The following is a 23190-nucleotide window of genomic DNA, read 5'->3' on the forward strand; positions in this document are numbered from 1 at the left end:
AAATCATTCCGTTTGTAGGCAAAGTAAACATTATGATTGTATTTACCAACATTAAGTTTCTAGGTTAAGTGCAGTGTTGGAAAGGTGGCAAATGCAACAATAATACAAAGTACGAGTCATGAATAGGGTAGTTGTTGAAAGTTAAGTGTAATAATTATTATGTTGCATTTATGAATACTACAAAGCTACAAATACAAAGCTGTTATTGTGTGTCTAATTTTTCCGCTTGTAATACTAGATTCAAATCAATTCCAATTAGTTTATTTTAAGTAGACTCAGAATACAAGCACATGTGAAACATCTTACCTGTTTGTAGTGTCTACTATCGGTTACTATTTTAAATTAGTATTAAGTATTAATATCATAATTGCATTTTATATTACTAAATCTGATTGAAGGGTTTTGGAAGCAATACATCTCTCTAAGTAATGTAAAAAAAAGGTTAAACTATTAAGTAAATTTACGAGCGATATTTTATTATTTTAACCGACTTCCAAAAAGGAGGAGGTTCTGGTTCGGCTGTATGTATGTTTTTTTTTGTATGTATGTCCAGCGATAATTCCGTCATTTATGGACCAATTTTGAAAATTATTTTTTTGTTTTGAAGGGTTTGATTCCAGGGTGGTCCCATAAAAAAAGAATATAAAGCCTTACTTAGTCTCTTAAAACAATAAATCACGCACTGTGTAATTATCATGGTCCAAAAGACATGAACGATGTAAAAGAAATGTAACCTTGGCCAACTAACATTAGCCTCTTACATTCTATGTAGGTGTTTTCGCAAACTGCAATAAGAATTTGAATTAGTATGTTTATCTACATATTACGTATGTTTTGAATTTCATTGAAAAAAATACTATTTAAGTTTACATTCACTTTTACACAAAAACGTGTTTTCTAAATTGGTAAATCCAAAGTGAATTTATATTTGTTTTGTTAACATAGAATTTAAATTTTAAATCCATAATGGATTTAGACTGCTCATTAGAAAGTGTGTATAGTTTGTCACACATTTAGCGATACAAGTTACAACTGCTTACGAATAATATATCTATCGAATAAGCGAAACACTGTTGTGAATGTTTTTTCAACATTTATAAAAATATTTGTAATTTCATATTCCTATTATTATTCCGACTTCAAAAAAAGGAGGAGATTCTCAATTCGACGCATATGTTACTTTTTTTCTGAGAACATTTTTTTTGTTCGAAAGAGTATACTTCAAGATTGGTCCCATTTCATTTTCATGAAAATCGGTTTAGTAATTTTCTGTTGAAATCAAAATAACTGAAATACGTTTTTGAAGTCAGTTCCATTTTAATGTGAAAAAGATTTTAAACCTTAAAGATTGTTAGTAAATAGCACCGGAACGTCTTAAAGAATGTCGATTAAACTTGGCTTAGAAATACAGTTTGAAATATCTAATATTCAAAACTGTATTTGAAGCTGCTCCAGAGATTCAATACTTTCATATTGACTCTCTGAAGTCAATACTTTCATATTGACTTTCTGGAATCAATATTTTTATATTGACTCTCTGGAACAATTGATAGTGCTGTGGTACACAAAGAAGAGGTCCCTGAATTTGATTCCCAGCTCGAGACAGTTTAAGATTCTATATTTTTTTCATTGTCTTTGGTCTGGTCTGGCGGAGGCATCGACTACGGCTATTTACCACTCTAACAGCAAAGACTGCTATGCGATTTATCGTTCCGATATGCTGCCACGTAAAAACCGACAGAGTTATCATCATCATTATTAACCCATATTCAGAATAAGAGGGGTTAGGCTAATAGTCCACCACGCTGGCTGGCTGATTGGCAGACTCCACACACGCAGAGAATTAAGAAAATTCTCTGGTATGCAGGTTTCCTCACGATATTTTTCCTTAACCGTATGAGACACGTGTTATTTAATTTCTTAAAACGCACACTACTGAATAGTTGGAGTATTGGAGAATACGGATTCGAAATCACACCCTCCGAAATCGAAGGCAGAGATCATATCCACTGGGCTATCACGGCTCTTATTGAGGTCAGAGTTATGGGTAGAATAAACTTGTACCTTTTCTAAGAAAGCCCGCTACCATCTCAGACACGTCGCAACCTCAAAGTGAGATCGCAGTCGAGGTGTAACTTGTCTTTGTAAAAAAAGGAACAGGAAATTTTGCGGTGAAACCACGGCATGTGTAGTCTGTAACAAAATGTCACCTTAAACGATGCTATTACAATGTTGTTCTATGAAATTTTCTTCATAGTTGTGCATAAATGATTGATTAGCGGATAACAGCCGCGCCGGGGTCGTCACGTGCTTTCTTGTTGTCTTCATGAGAGCGCAGCGAAGCAGCGGCAGTGCTATCGGCGACGCTGCGGCAACAGCACGTTTCTCTGGTGCCGACGATGATGGTTTCGTACTGACGTGTTAGTGACAGTGTTGTAAACTATTTGTGTTTTGTTGTTCGTGTTCACGATGTTTTCGAGGTAAAAGATTTGTATTATTTTATACATCATTAATTTTGTTGTTTACTGTAAATGCTATTTTATCATTTATTTAAAAGAGCTTTAAGAAAATTTGTAAATAAAATAATTTAATGTTAAAGAAATATGTTAATTAATTGATAGCTTACTTTTCTCTCACGAGCCCGTTGAACTCTTTTGTATAAATACGATTTTGTTCGTAGCGGCTACGCGTCTACAAACGTAGCACGTACCACTCCGAGCTTTTAGTTTATTAATAATTTAGTTACTTATTATATAATAATGTATGTAATTGTGTATAATATTTAATAACCCTGTATATAATAATGTATAACACATTTTACATTAATAGGGAATTTAAATTGAATGAGCCAAAAATGTTTATGTGAAATTAGACAAAAATCTATAATGAGTATCATTCCTAGTAATCGCTACTCAATTTGATTTTTAAGAGGCTTTTGCTGAAAGTTTTAGTACGATAGAATAACTATTCTAAACGTTGTCTGGAGGTATAACTCATATATCTCCTTAATTTCTCTTTCTCATTTCGCTCGTTTTTGTTCTATAAAGTAATCTTTTAATAGAAGTTAAATCTAATTTTAGGAAATTGAAAAAGATGTTTTTTGTACTACTATAAGTTCGGAAGAGCTGATTGACTGCGTTCTCACCTGATGTTTAGTGAGGATGTAGACTAAGAGTGTGTCGCGTTAACTTTAAATCGGCATAATTTCTTCAACTTATACCTCTGACTGGTTGCTCCGTAGAGAAACTAAATATTAAATATCGATATATATACTATGTCTCATCATCACCATTCATCACCATAATTAACCCATATTCAGCTCACTGCTGAACTCGAGTCTCCTCTCAGAGTAAGAGGGGCTAGGCCAATAGTCCACCACGCTGGCCCAATGCGGATTGGCAGACTTCACACACGCAGAGAATTAAGGAAATTCTCTGGTATGCAGGTTTCCTCACGATGTTTTTCCTTCACCGTTTGAGACACGTGATATTTAAATTCTTAAAATGCACACAACTGAAAAGTTGAAGGTGTATGCCCCGGACCGGATTCGAACCCACACCCTCCGGAATCGGAGGCAGAGGTCATATTCACTGGGCTAGCCAGCTCTATATCTACATTACATTAATTAATTATCCTACCACTACACCAATCTTGAGGTCATTTAGGAAACCCTACATTTCTCGAATTTGAAATCAAACCCAGGACTCTTAAGTCCTGGGTTTGATCCAAGGCAAAGTTAGAGAGGTCATTAAAAATTAATACTTAATTGAATGAATAAAATTTAATAATTAACATAACAGGATCCACACAGCTTACATTAAAAACAGCTAAACAATCTCATTACTACATAATATTAGGTTCAATAAACGAGTTATATTATTTGGAAGCAAAAAAATTTGCACTGCAAAACTTAGACCAAACGTTAATTTTAAATTATATGTACTTTTACTTTCAATAACAGGTAATCTCTCCTTCCTCTAACCGGTTAAAATTCTCAAACTAGAAACCATATTATATGAGATTATAATTACATATAGCTTTTAGCAGACAGCGAAAGTGGAGTACTTGTGGCAGGTCAAAGGTCCAAAGTAACATAGCAAGGCAAAATGAACTTTATTTTAGCAAATGATAAGTTTCATAATCGATGTGCGCTGTTAGATGACATAACCAGTTCATATTGTAGCTTTGATGTAATTCAACAGTTATAAAAAAACATGACAAACCATTTTTGAATGTAATCGCAATTCAACGTTACGCTTCCTTTGGAGATACGAATCTGTGAAATGAATTGTGAATGTTAAATCTTTTGTCTAGACGTGGACTATGTTTCCTCGCTATATATTTATTATTTATATCATCATTAGCGGACCCGATCAAGCTTCGCTTAGACTTATGTGGACTTCTTCCCTAACCTTACCCTGTCTCTACTCCTACCCTACCTCTACCTTACATCTACCCTACCCTACCCTTTCCTACCCGTACCGACCCTATCCCTACCCTACACTACACTAACAATTGAACTTTATGGTATGTTTTTAAAGTTCAAATTAACTTTTGAGTATTAATACGAATCGTTTGTATGGGAGTATTGAAAAGTTTTTTAGGACTATTTTAGGCAATTTTTAAAATTTGGCCCTCCACCACCATACTTTAACAAATATTCTTAAAAAATAATTATTGAAATTGGTTCAGCTGTAATCGAGATTTGCATTTAGCTACACATTTAGCAGTTCATTTCTATATTATAAGATCGTCAGCCATTTTTTATAACCCACAATAGGGTCACAATAAGGGCCGACCTTATAAATGAGAGATTTGGGCCCACCCTACTGCTCCTATGCGGGTTGGCGAGCTTAGGGTACTAATGTTTGACTTTTACCTTTATATCTTTAAGGATAATTGTCCACCTATATAAATTATTATGAAGTAACGAATCAACAGGGATATAAAACGCTAAACATAAAGTTACCGATTTCTCCAATCAAAATAATAGGTAAATTCACGTTATTGCTTGTTAGGCAATTTAGATTTCTTAAAAAAAGCAATAAATAAGACTGGAATCTTTAGAAAGTTAAAACTTTGTAATGACTTCAGTCACCCACTTTTAAATATATATAGTTTTAAATTACATTATAGAACAAAAAGTTCATAACATTTCTTTGTTTTATCTAATTCTGTTCACTGGAATTTACTATTAAATGATCTTTTTATGTAGTTTACATAATAAGTAAAAATAAATAAATTATGTCAAAATATATCTATAGTTGACATTCAGAATACATAACATTTATTTATTTATACTAGCTAAATAAAATGTTTTTCAACAAAATGAATAATTGAATTTACGAATAGTTTCGCTGTTTTTCAAATCAGTATATGTATTTCAATACAATCTAATATAAATGTAGCAAAGAAACCCAGATCAAATAACATTTTTCAAAGAAATTCGTTAAAACATAATAAGATGCAGACGCAGTCAACGGCTAGTGGGTCAATAGACTCTCGAAATATTCCACAACACAAAAACGGTTTCATGTCGAACATAAATCACTATTGATATAAATATTAAAATCGATTAAGTAACAAGTACATAACATTAAAACGTATGTAATTTGTGTGACCTAATGGAAATAGTCACCTCACAAAATATTATTATACTACAAGTAAGGTAAAAGAAAGGCAGTAGAAAAAGCTGAAACCGTTAAGTGGCTCAAGTATGCCTTTTTGACTGAGAGTTACATATTTGTACCTTTTGCCGTGGAGACCCTTGGGCCATGGAGTCGCAGTGCCAAAAAATTTCACCGAATCGCTAAATATATAAATAAAATAATTCGATCACCAGTCAAGGCAACTGCGATTGGTGACAGAAGGGCTGGCTCATTTTTTGCGCAAAAGATCAGTGTGGCTGTCCAGCGCGGAAATGCAGCCAGTATTCTTGCCACCATTCCAGGTGGACATGATTTCTATAGTTATTAGGATAAGTTAGTTTAATTTCCCCATTGTATTCTTTCACAATAAGAAAAAATAAGGTATAAGAGCATATTTCATCGCTCTACTATAGGGCCAGGGCTCCTTCCTTATAGATATTAGAGCTTAGAGCCTTATTACGCTGATCCAGTGCAAATTGGCAGCCTTAGATTCATCATCATCATCATCATTAATAGCTCATATTCGACTCATTGTTGACCACGAGTCTCCTCTCATAATGAGAGCATGTAACTTCAACTTTTTAGTTATGTGCATTTTAAGAAATTAAATATCACGTGTCTCAAACGGTGAAGGAAAAATATCGTGAGGAAACCTACATATCTGAGAATTTTCTTAATTCTCAACAGAATGGAAGACAGCGTGGTGGACTATTAGCCTAACCCCTCTCATTCTGAGAGGAGACTCGTGCTCAGCAGTGAGCTAGACATCGCTTGTCAATGAGGATAATGATGAAACCTCGGCGCATAGCTAGTTTATTATATTGGCGATTATATGCAGTGTTAATACGACTAAACCATCTTGTTTTTAAATTTCAATACGAAAAAAGGTGATGAGTATTCGTAAAATTAATTATGCAAACAGATGAGTTTGATTAACTAAAACTAATTTAAGTTTGGTGTTAAAATATGCGCTGCTAGTTTATTAATTAATTTCGATGTCCAAATATAAGTTGCCCAAGTGATCTGTGAATCCAATTAGTAAGCAACTTATTAACACCTCAAAAACATTTCATACATGCATATTGCATACCCTAAGAGTTGTCTTCATTGGTAAATACAGTTTGCTTAATTTTATTACTAGTTCATACCCTGATCGAAAACCTTATGTACGCCACTGCGAGTATATTAAAACTGATTGGTACTAGACACAAGTTTAGTAGCAGTCATAGACTTCAAAAATAGGCAGACGGTATCTCGCTTTTAAACAACTGAAGCACCATAGTAGCGCCGAGTATCTAGGTGTGAGTGTGAAGTGTATTGTCAGATATAGGAAATTAATGGCGGTCGTCTTTCTTCATATGTGCATCTGTGTGTGTCGGCGTGTACGTACGAACTGGCGTCATTAGGGTGCGTCAGATTTTAGTTCAGGAGACGGTATCTGGACTTTTTATTACATCTATGGTAGCTAGGATTGTAGTAAATTACAATTATTTAAAAATTTAAAGTCACTAAAATATGTAAATTGTTATATGCATTTTAATTGATGATCACAAAACAATGATCGCATAGTACCGTATTCGTTTGGTAGTACGTCTTTGCCGGTAGGGTGGTTACTAGCCACGACGGATGCCTACCTGAGGTAATTTGAGAAATGTAAAATACTAAACTTACCCGAGCTGGGAATTTAACTTAGAACATCTCTATTGATAACCAAATCGGTTCAGTAGTTGCGTCAAGGAGAAACAAACTTAGCTGATTAATTCAGTGGATTAAATAAACATTCCAACGACTCACATAAATCACAGCAACAAATTACTTCGCATAGTACCAACCAGGTGTACCACGAATAGGTAGATATTTAATTATACGTATACTCGGTCCAACCAACAAATGGTCACGATATGGGAATATGTTACACTAACTAGCACTAAATCAAATCGAGGTATGGTGATAGTATCTAGAAACATACTCGTAATGTCAGCCACTGACGATCAAGTAAGCTCACATGACTGCAGCGTTAAAGACTTATCCAATAAAAGTGATTGTCATCGCGATGTGAATGATATTGTGACCAACACACGATCAGTTTTATCGACTGTCAAGCCGCCGCTGGAGGCATGTAAGCTTACTTGATCGTCAGTGGCTGACATACATTATAATTTTGACCATGAAGTGAATCACATCCAAATTCTTAATGTTTAAACAAAACAGGTGCTTTTAAAATGTTTACCTATAACTTACTTTTGATTTTGACCAACTTGCTGGACAAACTAATCTTAAAACTCGTTAGCTACGAGTGTCTAAGGCTACTTTTTATATATCTACGAGTACACTAATATTATAAAGAGGCAAAGTAATTTAGGGGGTTAGCTCTGGATCTACTGAATCAATTTTGAAAATTCTTTTACCACTATAAAGTCACGTTATTTTTGAGATCACTAGCTATAGTTAGTGATACCGCGATGCGTCGGATAGTTAACAATAATTAACACGTTTAATAATAATTAACGGTTTTGACTACCTCTATAGCGCAGGTAATAATGTGGTTTACTTTGTAAAGTACCAATTTACCTTGTGTTAGCAAAATCCAGCATTTAAAACAAATACATACTACGAAGTAGCAGTTAATGTAAATAAAATAAGAGATAAATACCACATAATACTTATGATTAAAATGATATTAATTATTTATCCAATGTCTACGGTTCATAAAAAAGTGGTTAGCATTACGACTTGAACTGTTTATAGTAAGGTCGCTAAAGTTACAGGTTTTATCGAATAATTGAAAAAAATATGTAAGTTTACGACCTTTCTGATGCAGTTGGTTCTCAACAGAGAAGTCCTCGGTTCGATTCCTAGCTCGAATTAGTGATTTTTTACTATTATTACTTGGCTACCTAATTTTAACAACAATGTCATTTGATGGTAAGTGGTGGTGCAATCTAAGATGGAAGCTGGGAGGAAGATGAAAATCCACATCCCTTTCGGTTTCTACACGACATTGTACCGGAACGCTAAATCTTTTGGCGGTACGTTTTTGCCGGTAGAGTGGTAACTAGCCACGGCCAAAGCCTCCCACCAGCCAGACCTGGACCAATTAAGAACCCTCAATCGGCCCAGCCGGGAATCGAACCAAGACAATCGCGCCTTTACGTACCACTGCGCCACGGAGGCCGTCAGTTTAGGGTTTTATAGTTTCAATGTTGGCTCAAATCTGGTCTTGTTTCTATGGTCTGCTCGGGCCACGGCCAAAGCCTACCGCTTTGAATTATTAATTTTTTTTATTAATCCTTTGTAGTTCACATAAGGATGGCGGGGCACACAGGGGAAGATTGCTTAGGGCTTCAAGTTAATGTAATCGGGCACAGATCGTGGCTAGTTGTCACCCTACAGGCAAAGACGTGTCGCCAAGACATCTTAGACTGCATTGTTACTTAACATCCGGTGAGATGGTAGTCTAAGTCTACCTTGTCATTGAATATCTTTAAAAAATTAAAACATTATTTAAATAAATATAACTAATACTTTATAAAGTCGGACAATAGCAAAGTAAATAATTAGGCACAACCACTGTTATAATTTTTTATGATTCGTAACAAAATACTTAGTAAACAATTAATAACATTGCAACACATACAAATGATAACATTTTAATAGAATTCTAAATTTGTGTGCACTGATTTATTAAGCTGTACTCAAGTACATAACCAACCAAAACCAATACCATATATCGTATGTTTCACAAACTAATACTTAATTCATTAAAACCAGATAAATCGATAATATCATACAGTACGAACACACTTTAGATTCGACCTCCGATTAAGTACTTACTTACAAGTTTTAATACAATGTTAATGGAACGGAAGGATATAAGAAATCGTATTAAGAAAAACTTGAAGCATAAAGATTAATATTGTTCACTTTACATTACAGTACATTCATGAAATACTTTGAAGAATATTCTTTATGTACCTTTGTTAAAAGGTAGAGAATAAAGTTTCTCAGGGTATTGTGAAATCATCACTTTTTAAAAAGTTTTAACCTTTAGAATCACATCACAGAGAAAGGACTCTCATGGTTACGTTACCTTCTCAGTAACTTTTACCTACTTCCAGTGATAGTTACTTAATTACTTAATACTTAACATGTAGAAATATTATTAACTTATACTTATAGCTTCAAAGAGTAGATGTGTTATCAAAGTAAAAAAAAAACAATATTTGTAAATATGCAGCCTTTTTCGTATTTAAATCAAGTTTAGGCTTTTTACCTAAGTACATTATAATCCAAAATTTGTTATGTACAGAAACAAATTTTGTACGTTCAAGTCTTTTGAGGACTGATGAAATGCAATGATCAAATGCAATCATTTCAAATTACGGATGTCAAATATGTTTAAATAAATAAGCGAATCGTGATTGAATACCTCGGAAATAAAATAAAATAAATAACGCATCGTAAGTCCAGTACGTAATTTTGGTCCTTGAACTTTCGATGCGGGCTAAACTTTTCAATGACACTTTTTATAACGTTATTGAGTAATGACATCTTTAAAAAAAAGTGAAAGGCTGAAAACATAACTGATGACATTCTAAGACGAGGTCATCGAGTCTATATTGTAACGGAAATCGATGGCTAACGTACACAGTAGTAAAACTAATCAGTGTATCCTGTACTTAGATGTTTACCTCTACTCTACACACCGAAGTAAACAAGATCATATTTTATGAGACGGCGTCTTGTTTTTGCGCCGCGTCAGTGCCAGTTTTGTAGCGTCCTAGGTTAAAAAAATACTATTGCGCATTGATAACAAAGTTTCGCTCTATGCAGCGAAATAGTAACAAACCTGAGTGGCAATTGAAGCTTAGTTAGTAGTTAGGAGGTGGCGGTTCGCTGGACTATTATCATATCCACTTCTAACACAGTCTTTTCCGAATAATTAGAAGGAAACTGGAACATTCATCATCATCATCATTATCAACCCTCGAGTCTCCTCTCAGAGTGAGAGGGGTTAGGCCAATAGTCCACCACGCTGGCCCAATGCGGATTGGCAGACTTCACACACGCAGAGAATCATGAAAATTCTCTGGTATGCAGGTTTTTTCACGATGATTTTCCTTCACCGTTTTGAGACACGTGATATTTAATTTCTTAAACGGGAATATTAGTCATATTTATATGTAGCATTTTTCTTTTAGAAAACATGAAAAAATTTAACCACAACAAAATACGAAACCGCAGTGTCCTAGAATAACACATAGCCATTTGTTCCAAATACACTCTTTACTTCAGAATGAATTATTACTATTAATGCGGTAAGAAAAACAGAATATTACACGAATAGATTCTTAAGTCCAAAACAAATACAAACATACATATCAAATATAAACTTGTTGTTTAAAATAAAAGTAAGTAAATTAAAAAATAATTAAAGTAATCATTCCTAGTAAACTGTCTAAAATAGAGATATAGGTTAGACTTGATCAACTATCAAAAAAACGTCAGTCTTACGTTTGCTGTTCTGTGGCATCAATTAATATTGGAATATAGGGTAAATTTTCTGACTTAAATTGTTAACCAAGAGTAACCAAGAGCCTCAGGCAACGAGTTTTGCAACGGCAAACAGCCTACAACGTAGTAACGGTTACTGTCACTGGGTGAAATACATTTTGGAGCAAAAAACCCTATGAGGAAACTCTGTGACAGAACTCGCTTAATTATACCTACTAGTTTTCTGTAAAAGCAATAATTTACTCCACTCGCTTACACTACTGTATTTAATAGACACTTATTATAAACTAATTTTGAAGACTAATTAACCGCACAGTCAACACACTTTAATTCCCGTATAATTGTTTTATTTAGTTGGGATAAAAATGAAATGAATAGCGAGAATATGCTTAAAAAAATCACGGGTAAGATGCGTTTATGAAATAAGTACTCTTTATAATCTTACTGCGTAGTTTGGTATAATTTTAACCTTAAAAGTTTAAGAGTTAAAGGGTGAAATAAAATCCTGTATACAAGTCTCACACGTTACATTTTTGTGGTAGGTATGCAATATTGTATTATAAGAGAAAAATATATGTTAGTAATACCCAAAAACCGCTAATTTTCTTTTTAAAAAACAAAAATACGAGTATATAATACTTGTGTAAAAATATTTTATATTATGTTGGTTAAGTTAAAGGAAGTTTAATTTCCGTTGGCTAAATTCCAGCCTATAGTATAACGCTAACAAGTCATAATTTAGTGTAATTAACGACTAAAACTTCATTAAAATCATGACCTTAAAAATAAAGATGAAATGATTAATTTCAAAAAAGATTGCTCCAGTTTTTGTATACTTACACAATTTTATGATGTCAGTTTAATGAGACCTACCGGACGTCATTTCATACATAAGTTGTTAAATGGCAATTACCGAAATTAATTTCAATGTTTTCAAAATGGTGACACATTGTAACATTTCCATGATAATTTGATATATACAAAGCAACAGAAAAGTCAATAATAACTGTAAATGAATATCAAATAATTACCTTCAAAACACTCGAGTATTTTTATATTAAATATGGATATTTATCACATCTGTTATTTGTTACGTAAGAAAAACTAGATAATGAAAGCCAGCGGGAGGTAAAAGATTTGGCGTATCGAATTTATACAAACATAATATTCATTTTTACAACGCAATAATTAATTATTAAATATTGCTTAAGAAGTGCAATCGACCCCGATAGGATGATTAGCTATTCTCGCAACTGACCCGATATTACTTTGTATGTTAATGGATGGTTGATTATACCGCCATCATAGAGTAAAGATATTCAAAGGCTTTTATTCTAATCGTATATTATATATAAGCCTCTTTAATGGGGGAGTTAATTGGGGCGTAGAATCACTGTCAAGTGCTATAAATTAAATTAACGGAGGGGGTGGACGTTTCTAGAATTCGCAACTCTGTTTCTTTGGCTAAGTGGAATCTATCTTGGTTAGAATCCACGTCATGGGAGACTTAATCTATACTTTATACTAATATTATAAACAGGTAAAGTTTGTGTTCATGTTTGGGGGTAATCTCTGGATCTACTAAACCAATTTCTCTTATTCCATTAAGTACAAGAGAACACCATTAAGTACACTAAGCCACGATGTTTGTAATTGTCATAGGCTATATTTTATCCCAGTATTCTTACGGGAACGGGATCTACGTGGGTGAGACCGCGGGTCGTCGGCTAGTGAGTAGATACAAAGGCGTCAAATCTCGCAACAAATACAAATATACAACCGCGCGGAAGGCTTCTTGTGCTAGAGAGAGCTAAGCTTTTTGCAATAATTGAGTAACTACTAATATCATTAATTTTATAATTAATCAACCGGTATTGATTGTGCAGTGTATTAGAATGACACAAATCAATCTTATATGATATAAGCTCAATTCTCTATTTGTGATTTTACAATATGATATGAGTTGACAAATTTTCAATTACCAATGTAATAACGATGAAGAATCTTGGTCTAAAATATACCTAACTGGCAGACGCCCCGTGATTTCATCCGCGTAGTTAAAATATGATACATAGCGACATACGAAACTAACGTGGGTTTATATTGATACAGAGATTATCCCCTACAACCTTACAAACTTTTCCTCTCTATATTATTAGTATTCACGTTTATAACCATTCGTCTAAACCACCAATAAAGACAAAAGTAAGCTTATATAATACTTTTCTATTGTGGAACTAGTTTGCCAAATTCATTAGCTTATAAATGCCACAGTTTATGACTCATTAAGTGTTAGCGACAGTTATCGGCGATAGTAAAACTTACTCGATAATGTTATGCGGTTTCAAAATCGACACACCCATTTCTTGAGCACAGAAATACTAAATTATCGCAGGAATTTATTGCATTAAGCTTAAGCTAACGAAACTGTTTCTAACACAAGTATTGAGTCTAGCAATTTTCGACAGCATTTCTTGCGTTTGCATCGTCTAACAAATGGTTTTTGCATTCTCCTACTTTACAGTCATCTATCAAAGTTAATAGTTGTTATGGATGAGATCGCTTTGTGAGCAACACACTAATAATACTGTTATTGTGTAGGCAAGCATAAGAACAGTACAAAGCACACTCAGTAAATATACTTGAGCCCTACAATACAAGCCTCTCACCTCTGTCAATACAAGCTCCCGGGTGATGAGTTTTACCGAAAACAGTTCTACTATTTATAATATACTTCGTGTCGCCATACAAGGCACAGTTAATTTTGAAGCTTAGTCCCATCATATAAATCCAAGGCTTGTTCAGTTTCTTAGGATAATAATGTTTGACTCTGTTACGATCGTAACCAGTTTTCACGATAACCGGAACTGCATGCTCTCTAAAGCACCTTAAAGTGATGATAGACGTCTACAGCTGGCCATAGGCATCTTGTAAAGGCTTCCAAATACCACGGATTAAATCGCATTTCCTCAATATCTCAACGGTAAAAGAGCCAGACTCACACCGAGAGGTCATATATTCCCTAAACAGGGACCGCCCGCTTGATGTCACGAGTCCACATAGTGGTGGGTTGACCAACACCGCGCGTACGGCTGTGGGGTACTTGAAACTCCCAACATCCATGGTAATATACTCTAAAGGTATTTGTTTATTGTTCCAGAGCGCTCCTCGTAGCGCTGTGTGTCGTGTACGCGACGTCACTGACACCGCTGACACCACTGGCGCCGCTCACCGCAACTGCTGATGATGACTGCGCCCTCTACCTCACGGGCCCGGGCAGATCCTCCGCGTATGACTACAGCCTCAACTTATTGAAAGGCAACTTGTAAGTATCATTCTTTCATTTATATGATTGACTACGTAGACTATGCATTGACAGACGTCAGGCCCCATTACTTAAAACTGATAGATGCTTCATTTAATTCTCAGTCCTTAAGTATGTTAAACGTCTTATTCTGTAAATTCAAACATGTTAGTCGTCTGCGAATTTGTTTTAAGCTTTTGTCAAACAAGTTTGACTAGCTTTGTCAAACATATTTGATTGTTAACATAAATAAGCATAAGGAGCATAAGTCATAATATAATTGTCTGTCTCACTTTTATCTTTATGAGTCGCACGATATCAACTGAATCATGTCAACTCAGTCGTCAGGATAGGATATTGACAAGCCTTTGTTAGTTAGCCTCTTTGATTACGCCCCAATTAAATCTCATCACTATCATCTCAATACAGACTAAACTATATCACGTAAGTAGCATCAGACGAGATCGAAATCAGACTATCACATAAATCCTTCACTTAAGAACTGCCTTAATTAACATTTGGTATATAAAACGTATCAATACGTGACAAGTTAAATGTCGATGTCAGTACCTGCCTAGATCCAATGTCGCGGGCGGTAAGAGCGTGAGACATACACATGTTAACACCATTGCATCACACCCTACCTTGCAAACTTGACACACTTACCGCTTGCGCTGATTACAGTACTTTCTTTATATCACGCCTAACTAAGTCACGTCTTGTTTGTCCGTTTGTTCGCGAATAAACAGCTTGATCTCTTACTAGCTGACGCCGCGCGGTTTCACCCGCGTGGTTCCCATTCCCGTAGGAATACGGTGATAAAATATAGCCTATAGCCTTCCTCGATAAATGGACTATCTAACACTGACAGAATTTTTCAAATCGGACCAGTAGTAGTAGTAGAGATTAGCGCGTTCAATCAAACAAACAAACAAACTCTTCAGCTTTATAATTTTAGTATAGATTAGCTATCCGCTTATCCGTTATTTAATTTCTTAAATATCACTTGTCTCTGACCGTAAAGAAAACATCGCGAGGAATCCTGCACACCTGAGAATTTTCTTATTTCTCTACGTTTATGAAGTCTGCCAAGCATTGGCCTAGCGTGGTAGACTATTAGCCTAACATCTCTTAAAGATGACACTCCTGGTCAAAAGTGAGCCGAATATGGATTGTTAATGATGATGATGATTTAATGTAAAATTGTATTTAATATGCATTTTGTTAGCAATTTTGTTATGATAATAATTAATTGCATAAAGTTTTATCACACGTTATTTATGAAGTTTTAACACCATTGCATCACCATACCTTGCAAACTTGACACACTTACTGCTTACACTAATTACAGTACTTTCTTTATCTCACGCCAAACTCGGTCACGTCTTTTTTGACCGTTTGTTCGCGAATAAACAGCTTTATTTCTTTATCTCGGTTATAAATCGCGTAATGCGTGTAAATTGCATTTAGTATGCATATTGTTAATTATGAAAAGAATACCATGTCTTGAGTTAAATATAAATGATATATGATTGAATAGTGTAAAATGTGGCGAAATAAATCTAGATACTTAAATATTTTAATTTCAAGACCTCAGAAACTCGATTGTTTCTCAAATGCTCCAATGATCTCAGATCATCCAAGGCTCAAAATACACACATTGATTTTTTTTGCTTACTTCTAGTTGGTATATTGTCGTTAAAGATGTAATTCCTTGAAGAATTAAAATAAACAAAAACAAATAGTTTTTTCTAACTCACCCAATACTAGATTTATTTTTGATTACAACACAAGACAACGTAAAATATCATCCGCTGATAATGATGATTGATGGATGATTGGTGTTCAAAACGATGATGATAAGTTGCATATAAATCATCAGTCTTTTACAAAGTCGCTATGAGAATTGATTGATTTTTTGAACGAATTGAATTGAATTAAAGGACCTTTAGAAGAATAAAATGTAAAGTATAGCATATCCTCCTTTTAAAATAAAAATAAAGGAAAGGCATCGATTTTAATCTGGCCTGCAGTAGGTGCTCATAACCATGATTATTTAAATATTTATCGTCACTGAATTATGAAGAAGTAGAATCCTTATTAAAACTTATATCCTGAAAAACACACGCACGCACACGCACGCACACATACACACACATACACACACCCACACACACACACACTTTAATTTTAACTTTAATTTTGTAATGTTCATTTAGAATCTGATATTTCTGTACTAGCTATGGAAGTTGCATCAGTCTTTTACAGAGTCGCATGCATGAATCTTCCAACGCGAATAAAATAATAACATAATAATAGAATGATCGTTAGCATTTACATAACTTAAATCACGTGGGGTCATCGTTCTCCGATCGGTTTACATTCTACTGCCTTCGATGTTTTTATGTTAGTGACCCAGTTTTTGTTTTGCTTTTCCGGTCACATGATTCATTAGCATATTGTGTAAATGAAGATGAATCGCTAAAACGTGTACAGTACTTTTGTTGTTTTATCACAACTACTCGAAATGTTATAATGAAAAATTATAAAAGTTTACAATGTTACTAGCCGGCTAACTGTGGTTTAATCTGCGTAGATCCCGTTCCTGTGAGAATACGATGATAAAATATAGCTTGTATTGATCACTATGTAGCTTTCCAATGGTGAAAGATTTTTTAAAATCTGTTTATTGTTTTAAGCGTGAAAGTGTAACTAACAAAGTGACACATATTTGCATTTGTAATACATATTAGTTAATATTTATTATACAATGAAAGTCTTTATATAAAAGCTAAAATCTTGTCTGTCCATGCTCCTACTGATACCATAAGTATGTAAGGTACGCAACTAACAGAGCTTGGTGGCTTTAGGAGATAGCAGGTTTCAAAGGTGTTTTTTTTTGCCCTAAAGTGCAAATTTTCACATTTTCTTTTTAAGCTTCTTAAAGGCCGTTTCTAGAGTTCAATACCGTTACAAAATCTTTAAGAAAAAGCATCCCGGGTGACTTCTCGGGACTTATAATAGTAATAATAATAGTTATTAAGCGAAAGCTCCAACCAACACCTTAAGAAGCTTTCGCTTAACTGTTGGATCAAGAGTCGGATACAAAAGGCAGAGATTCTTGAGACGGTGCGTATTGTGAGGAGGTTCCTCACTCTGGAGCCCTGACCACCGGTTGCTTGGACACTCAAATGTCCCGCAGCGGGAGGGTGAATTTTTTTTTATAAATTTTTAATAATGTTTTGTATTTTATACTTATATTGTTAAAAATATAAAAAAAAAGAAGTAATAAATAAATGAAATAGTTATAATAGTAATAACGTGAGTTTAGACATTATACCTATAACAATTAAAATTTTATTTGGCTGCTTTATTTATCTCTGTAATTATATTTTCTGAAACAAAAAATAGTGTTAAAATATTGAAAACCACTCTAGGATACTCACAAGTATAAACATTTATTGTCTAGACATCAGAATATTATGTAACCACTAAATTGAAATCAAGTTTATTTGTGCAACTCCATAATTTCATAATGCGATCAATTATCGCAAAGAGCAAGCTGCAGCGGTATAAAAAATTAAAAGGTTATTTAAATGTAATAACGACCTTAAAGTGACAGTTAAAAATGAAAAAAAGCTTTTAAGTCTTTTTTAGAAGCATAACGGTCTTATGAAATAATATTTAAAGGTATTTAAAAAAACGAGCTTTTATGATTATATACTACGTAATAACAGTGTTTGTTTTTTATTATATTTAATTAAAAGTATCCACTTTTCGACTCCGTCAACAGATCGTCCCTATCGTGTTATATTATTGCATTGTTATCGAAGTTAGACAAGTAGGTAGTACTATCAATTTATAACTGGTTCTTATAAAGTTTTCAAGATTCATCCCAGACATACGCACCTATAGGCATATTCTCTAACTTTGAATAACTATAATGGATATACACGAAAAATCTATGTTAGTAATTCTTAAGTCCCGTGATTTCGTATTCAATATTGCTAACTGATTAAAATTACTAACAAGTGTTTTACATTGTAATTTTTGTTAACAATAATATTGGCTTTACGGAATGTGAAAAATGCGGTAGCTATTGGTTTGATGTTAATTATATTAAGTGCCTAAAAACTTAAGTTAGTGAATAGGCCAGCTGGTCAAGTTATGAAGTTAAATAAAGACACAAAACACAAGATTATAGATTAAAAATTGTATTCCAATACGGGTGGGCGATTTTTATAGCAAACATCCATAGGCGAGGCCGTCATAATAGCTAGAAAGTTGGAGAGGCTAACGTTAAGGCGTTTATAAATTATTTATACAAAAATCACCGTTAAGATACCGTATAGGTTTAGGAACGGTATGTTCGATTATCGCTTGTGAAATACCGCCAGGATTAATGTCGGTCGTGTGGACAGACTAGGGCCGGCCCGTTAGATGCACAAAGACATTAGACGAGAAAGTAATCGTCGGATAATCTCAATAGATCAACGATTATGGAGCTAGAGTATATTCTGAGGGATGTAGCGTTCGATCCTTGCCGATTGGACTATTGTCGCACATTTTATTTGGGTGATGGTATTGGTAAAAGACTCTGAATTCTGTAAAGTTACTACAATATATTTCGTTTCTATAGTCATTTCATTGTTAGTGATATTTTAATTAAGTTAAAATTCGAATAAGATGAGTTATAGGCATTGACCTCTTATAATAAAAGGACGCACAATCATGTAGAAAATTTCACTTAATAACTTTTTTTTTAAAGTTTTTAGAATTATTGGTAAAGAAAATTATACCTAAAGTCCTTTAAATATAGTCCAATATTCAATAAAATTCATTGCACTACCTGAATTGAATGCCAAGAAGTTGTGTTTGGCACTCATTGAGTGGAGACGTTTTTTGGCGACTTTGTATGTATGTTATTATGCAAAAAGTTCTACGACGAGTGTAAACAACACCTATAAGAATAGGTGTTTTTAACAATAGTGCAATAGATATAAATTGAATTTAAGACCTCTCGGATTACAGTCCACCTGTGAACTATTGAAGCTTAATGCGATTTGGCCTTAACTGGTTACTAATTTGGCAATACTTGTTCTGATATTATCCATAATTAAGACAAACTTGCATACCTTGCACCTAAAAATATTGTCTGAACATACTTATTAAGACCATACAAAAATGCTTAATAAAAGTTAAATTATTTTTACTCGTTAAATGATAAAAGTTGGATAAAGACGTAAGTTAACCATTTTGAACAATATTAATGTTTTTTAATGTACATTAATAAACGCACTACACTACACTACTAAAATTTTGTCTGTAATAAAATCGCTGATAAAATCACATAACTGTAATAAAATACGTTTAAAGCCATATATTATATGCATTTATGAACGCGGTCTAAATAATTATGTTTTATTAAGTACTTATATACCTACTCGTACATTCAATTGTTTCGAAATGTTGTATGAGTAATGATATCGAGGATAAACAGAATTAGGTTAGTTAGGAGCAAAACAATATCACAAGAAAGACACAAACTCTCCAACAATAATTTAAAGTGCCCTAGAGCTAGAGAAGGCTTTTCAATGCTTAGGCGTTATTGAAACTGGTGATAATAATTATAATAGTGAACTATAGCCGTGCTTATATTTCATTATATTCTTTGAATTTCGCATTTGAAGTTTTATAAGTAGTTACTTAGTTTTACCGCAGAATTTTTCAAATTAAGAACTAGCAAGAAATTACTACTGAACTTGTAAATAACATCGTATAGGAAGATGGTAGATAAATTTTCGGCGTATGTTTTTTTAATAGCATTGAGGACAAACGTACACAGAAATATCTTTCTGCGGCTTATCAGGGATAGCTATGGTTAGTCGGTCATCAAAATGTAGGTTTTGTATGTTATGTGAGTTATATTATAAAATCGGAGTTATGCTCGCGACTGATATTTTTTCTTAGTTCCAGCCACACAAATTTTTCACGATTTCACGGAAAGTAACAAAATGAAATTATTGCTTGTGATCATTTTTAACTTCCGCAAAGTATTCCGCGTGTTTCTATTCAATATTTGATCGTAATATTTCACACGCCTCCACCGGTAATTGTCGTACGACTGACACGGAAATGTGAGAACCTAGAAAAAGCTAGATGCCTCGCAAACAGCTATTAACGTAGCTATGTGCCAGTCAGCTATGTGAATGTAGTTCTAAAACAAAACAAAAGCTTAGGCACACTTGCTCGCCGTTTGTAACGTGTCATCACACGGAAGTACTAACAGCTATAAAACTGACAGATAAAGACAGAGTTAGCCATTCAAATAAAGAAATAAAAAAGTAATGTAGTACGTAAAAATTATGTCGGTGTCAGTAGAACCCACTGAAACGGCACGATCAGTTTTAATGATTTTTAGAGTTTCGTACACAAAGGGTAAACGGGACCCTTTCGCTGACTGTCCGTTTGTCTATCCGTCCGTATGTCTGTCCATCCGTCTTTCTGTCCGTACGTCTATCCGTCCGACTGTCACCACGTTGTATCTCATGAACCCTGATAGAGACAGTTGAAATACAGACGATGTATTTCTGTTACTGCATAATAACACCTGCAACTCCCCAACTCTGACATGAAATTTTATACTGAAATTACTTAGAAGAAAGAAATGTCCAGTATTTTACAGTTTGGCCCAGAATCTCGTAACCTTGGATCACATAGGCTAAAATAAATATAATAGTAGAAAATGACCGTTGGTATATGCTTGGTAAGGAGAAAACACGAGATGACCTTACTTAGACCGCTTCCTATAGTCACGTTAAACCGGTCAATCCGATGGCTAATAAGTGTACGGTGAGCGAAAGGATTTTTGAAAGTGAGCGTGAATCCCGCGGTTACTGATCGCTCGAGTTGCCTAATTCATCGTGAGACGTCCGCAGACGAAAGCATTGATTCGTGTTACGACATAATGAATAACTACGAGTATGTTTGTGGTTAACACTATAGCAGGTCAACGCATATGTACGTTTCGTAAGAACATTCAGAATTGAAGATCTTTCTCTCCCTCAGTATTTACTTTTGTAGTTGGTTCTTAATTTAAAATTTGGCAAATGTTACTTTATATTTCATAGTTATCAGCCATATTTCACGGCCCACTAGAGGGTCAGGCCTCCCTCCTTTTAGGAAAGGATCCAGAACGCTGCTTAAATGTGGCTTGGTGGGCCTCCAATGTGGGTGATAATAGCCTTATCATCATTATCAACCCATATTCGGCTCACTGCTAAGCTCGATTCTCCTCTCAGAATGAGAGGGGTTAGGCCAATAGTCCGCCACGCTGGCCCAATGCGTATTGGCAGACTTCACACACGCAGACAATAAAGAAAATTCTCTGATAAGCAGGTTTCCTCGTGATGTTTTTCATTCACCGTTTGAGTCACGTGATACTTTATTAAAATGCACCCCGGAGTCATTAAAGACACCAGGAAAGATTTTTTTAAAGAATATTGCCTAGTTCGTTTGAAATGTCTAACATTCCCTTTTGCCTTCGTACTTACTAAGTCAAAAGCCAATTTGAGACATTTACATGTTGTATTCGAAAATGAAAATTTGTTGAAGGTTTGCATTTTGTCTTGTTCCAGTGCCTACGATGGTCAACACACTTGCATAACTTACGAAGCTATCAATCAAGCTTACCTCGATGCCAGGAACAGAATTCGTAAGTAACCTTTCGATGCTTAATTTAAAATAACCTTGATGAAAAAGTTTTACAAAATTGTAAATTGCTCTACAAAATTACGTCAAACAATAATAAATAATATTCAGTCAGCACAATGCATAAAATAAACAGAAAAACTCGCATGGAGTTTTGTTCTTTTTCATAAAAATCAAGAAAAATTAAATGAAACAATGAATTTATACGGCAAAAATATTGTTAATTAAATCCAAATCATAAATACAACTTTATAGACCTAATTGGTCAAATATAATGTAATCACTCATAATCATAATGAATCTGTATGTATGTAATTCTTATAAAATCTATTACAAATTATCGAACTAATTAGGTAAAGTGTCATTTCTCTCTGGCATGCAACGAAATAATTTTTTCTACAATTTAACGCTTAAGTAAATTACGAGTATGTGTCATAATTATATATTCAATCATTATGAGTGATTGCATTAAATTTGACCTAGTGACATTATAAGTGTTTTTATTTTTGATCTTTAAACTTGTACCTACTCGTGTTTTTGATTTAATCAACACTCTTTAACATTTTCGACATCGTTTATATTATTTTACCAAATTTATGAGTTGAAGACACCTACTGGTTGGTTTTACTGATAATATGTACCTACTAGCTGTTGTCTGCAACTTTATCTACCTATGTAAAATCATTTTTATGGACACAATTTATACCCTCGTCTGGTCGCTGTCAAACTAAATCCATACGTTGCTTCGAGTCAGGCTTTCGTACTTCAGTACAGCTTTAGAGGTAAATGTGACAGAGAAAAACACAATGCCTATATGCAGCATCTACTAAAAATCTGTATCATACATTTTGCACATCAGAAATGTCACAACACATAACTGTAAACGTTGCCATATAAAATATATGATACCGATTCTGTTCTGATGCGTCACGACAAGACACGTCAGACAAATATAAATCCTGCTTATCTTACACACTTACTTTATACACAAACATTCAACTACATAATTATTTA

General features: G+C 34.1%; 1 protein-coding gene across 1 annotated transcript in view; it reads left to right on the forward strand.

The window, feature by feature from the left end:
* Positions 1-2325: 2325 nt before the first annotated feature.
* The window catches only part of LOC112057758 (peroxidase), a 41253-nt gene continuing 20388 nt past the window's right edge, over positions 2326-23190 (forward strand). Inside the window, exons 1-3 of the mRNA XM_024098301.2 lie at positions 2326-2480; positions 14323-14487; positions 22104-22180. Of these exons, the coding sequence (XP_023954069.1) occupies positions 2470-2480; positions 14323-14487; positions 22104-22180 (253 nt within the window). The 5' untranslated portion in view covers positions 2326-2469. The remainder of the gene's footprint in view (positions 2481-14322; positions 14488-22103; positions 22181-23190) is intronic.

The sequence above is a fragment of the Bicyclus anynana genome, chromosome 10, assembly GCF_947172395.1.
Source record: "Bicyclus anynana chromosome 10, ilBicAnyn1.1, whole genome shotgun sequence".
Lineage (NCBI taxonomy): Eukaryota > Metazoa > Arthropoda > Insecta > Lepidoptera > Nymphalidae > Bicyclus > Bicyclus anynana.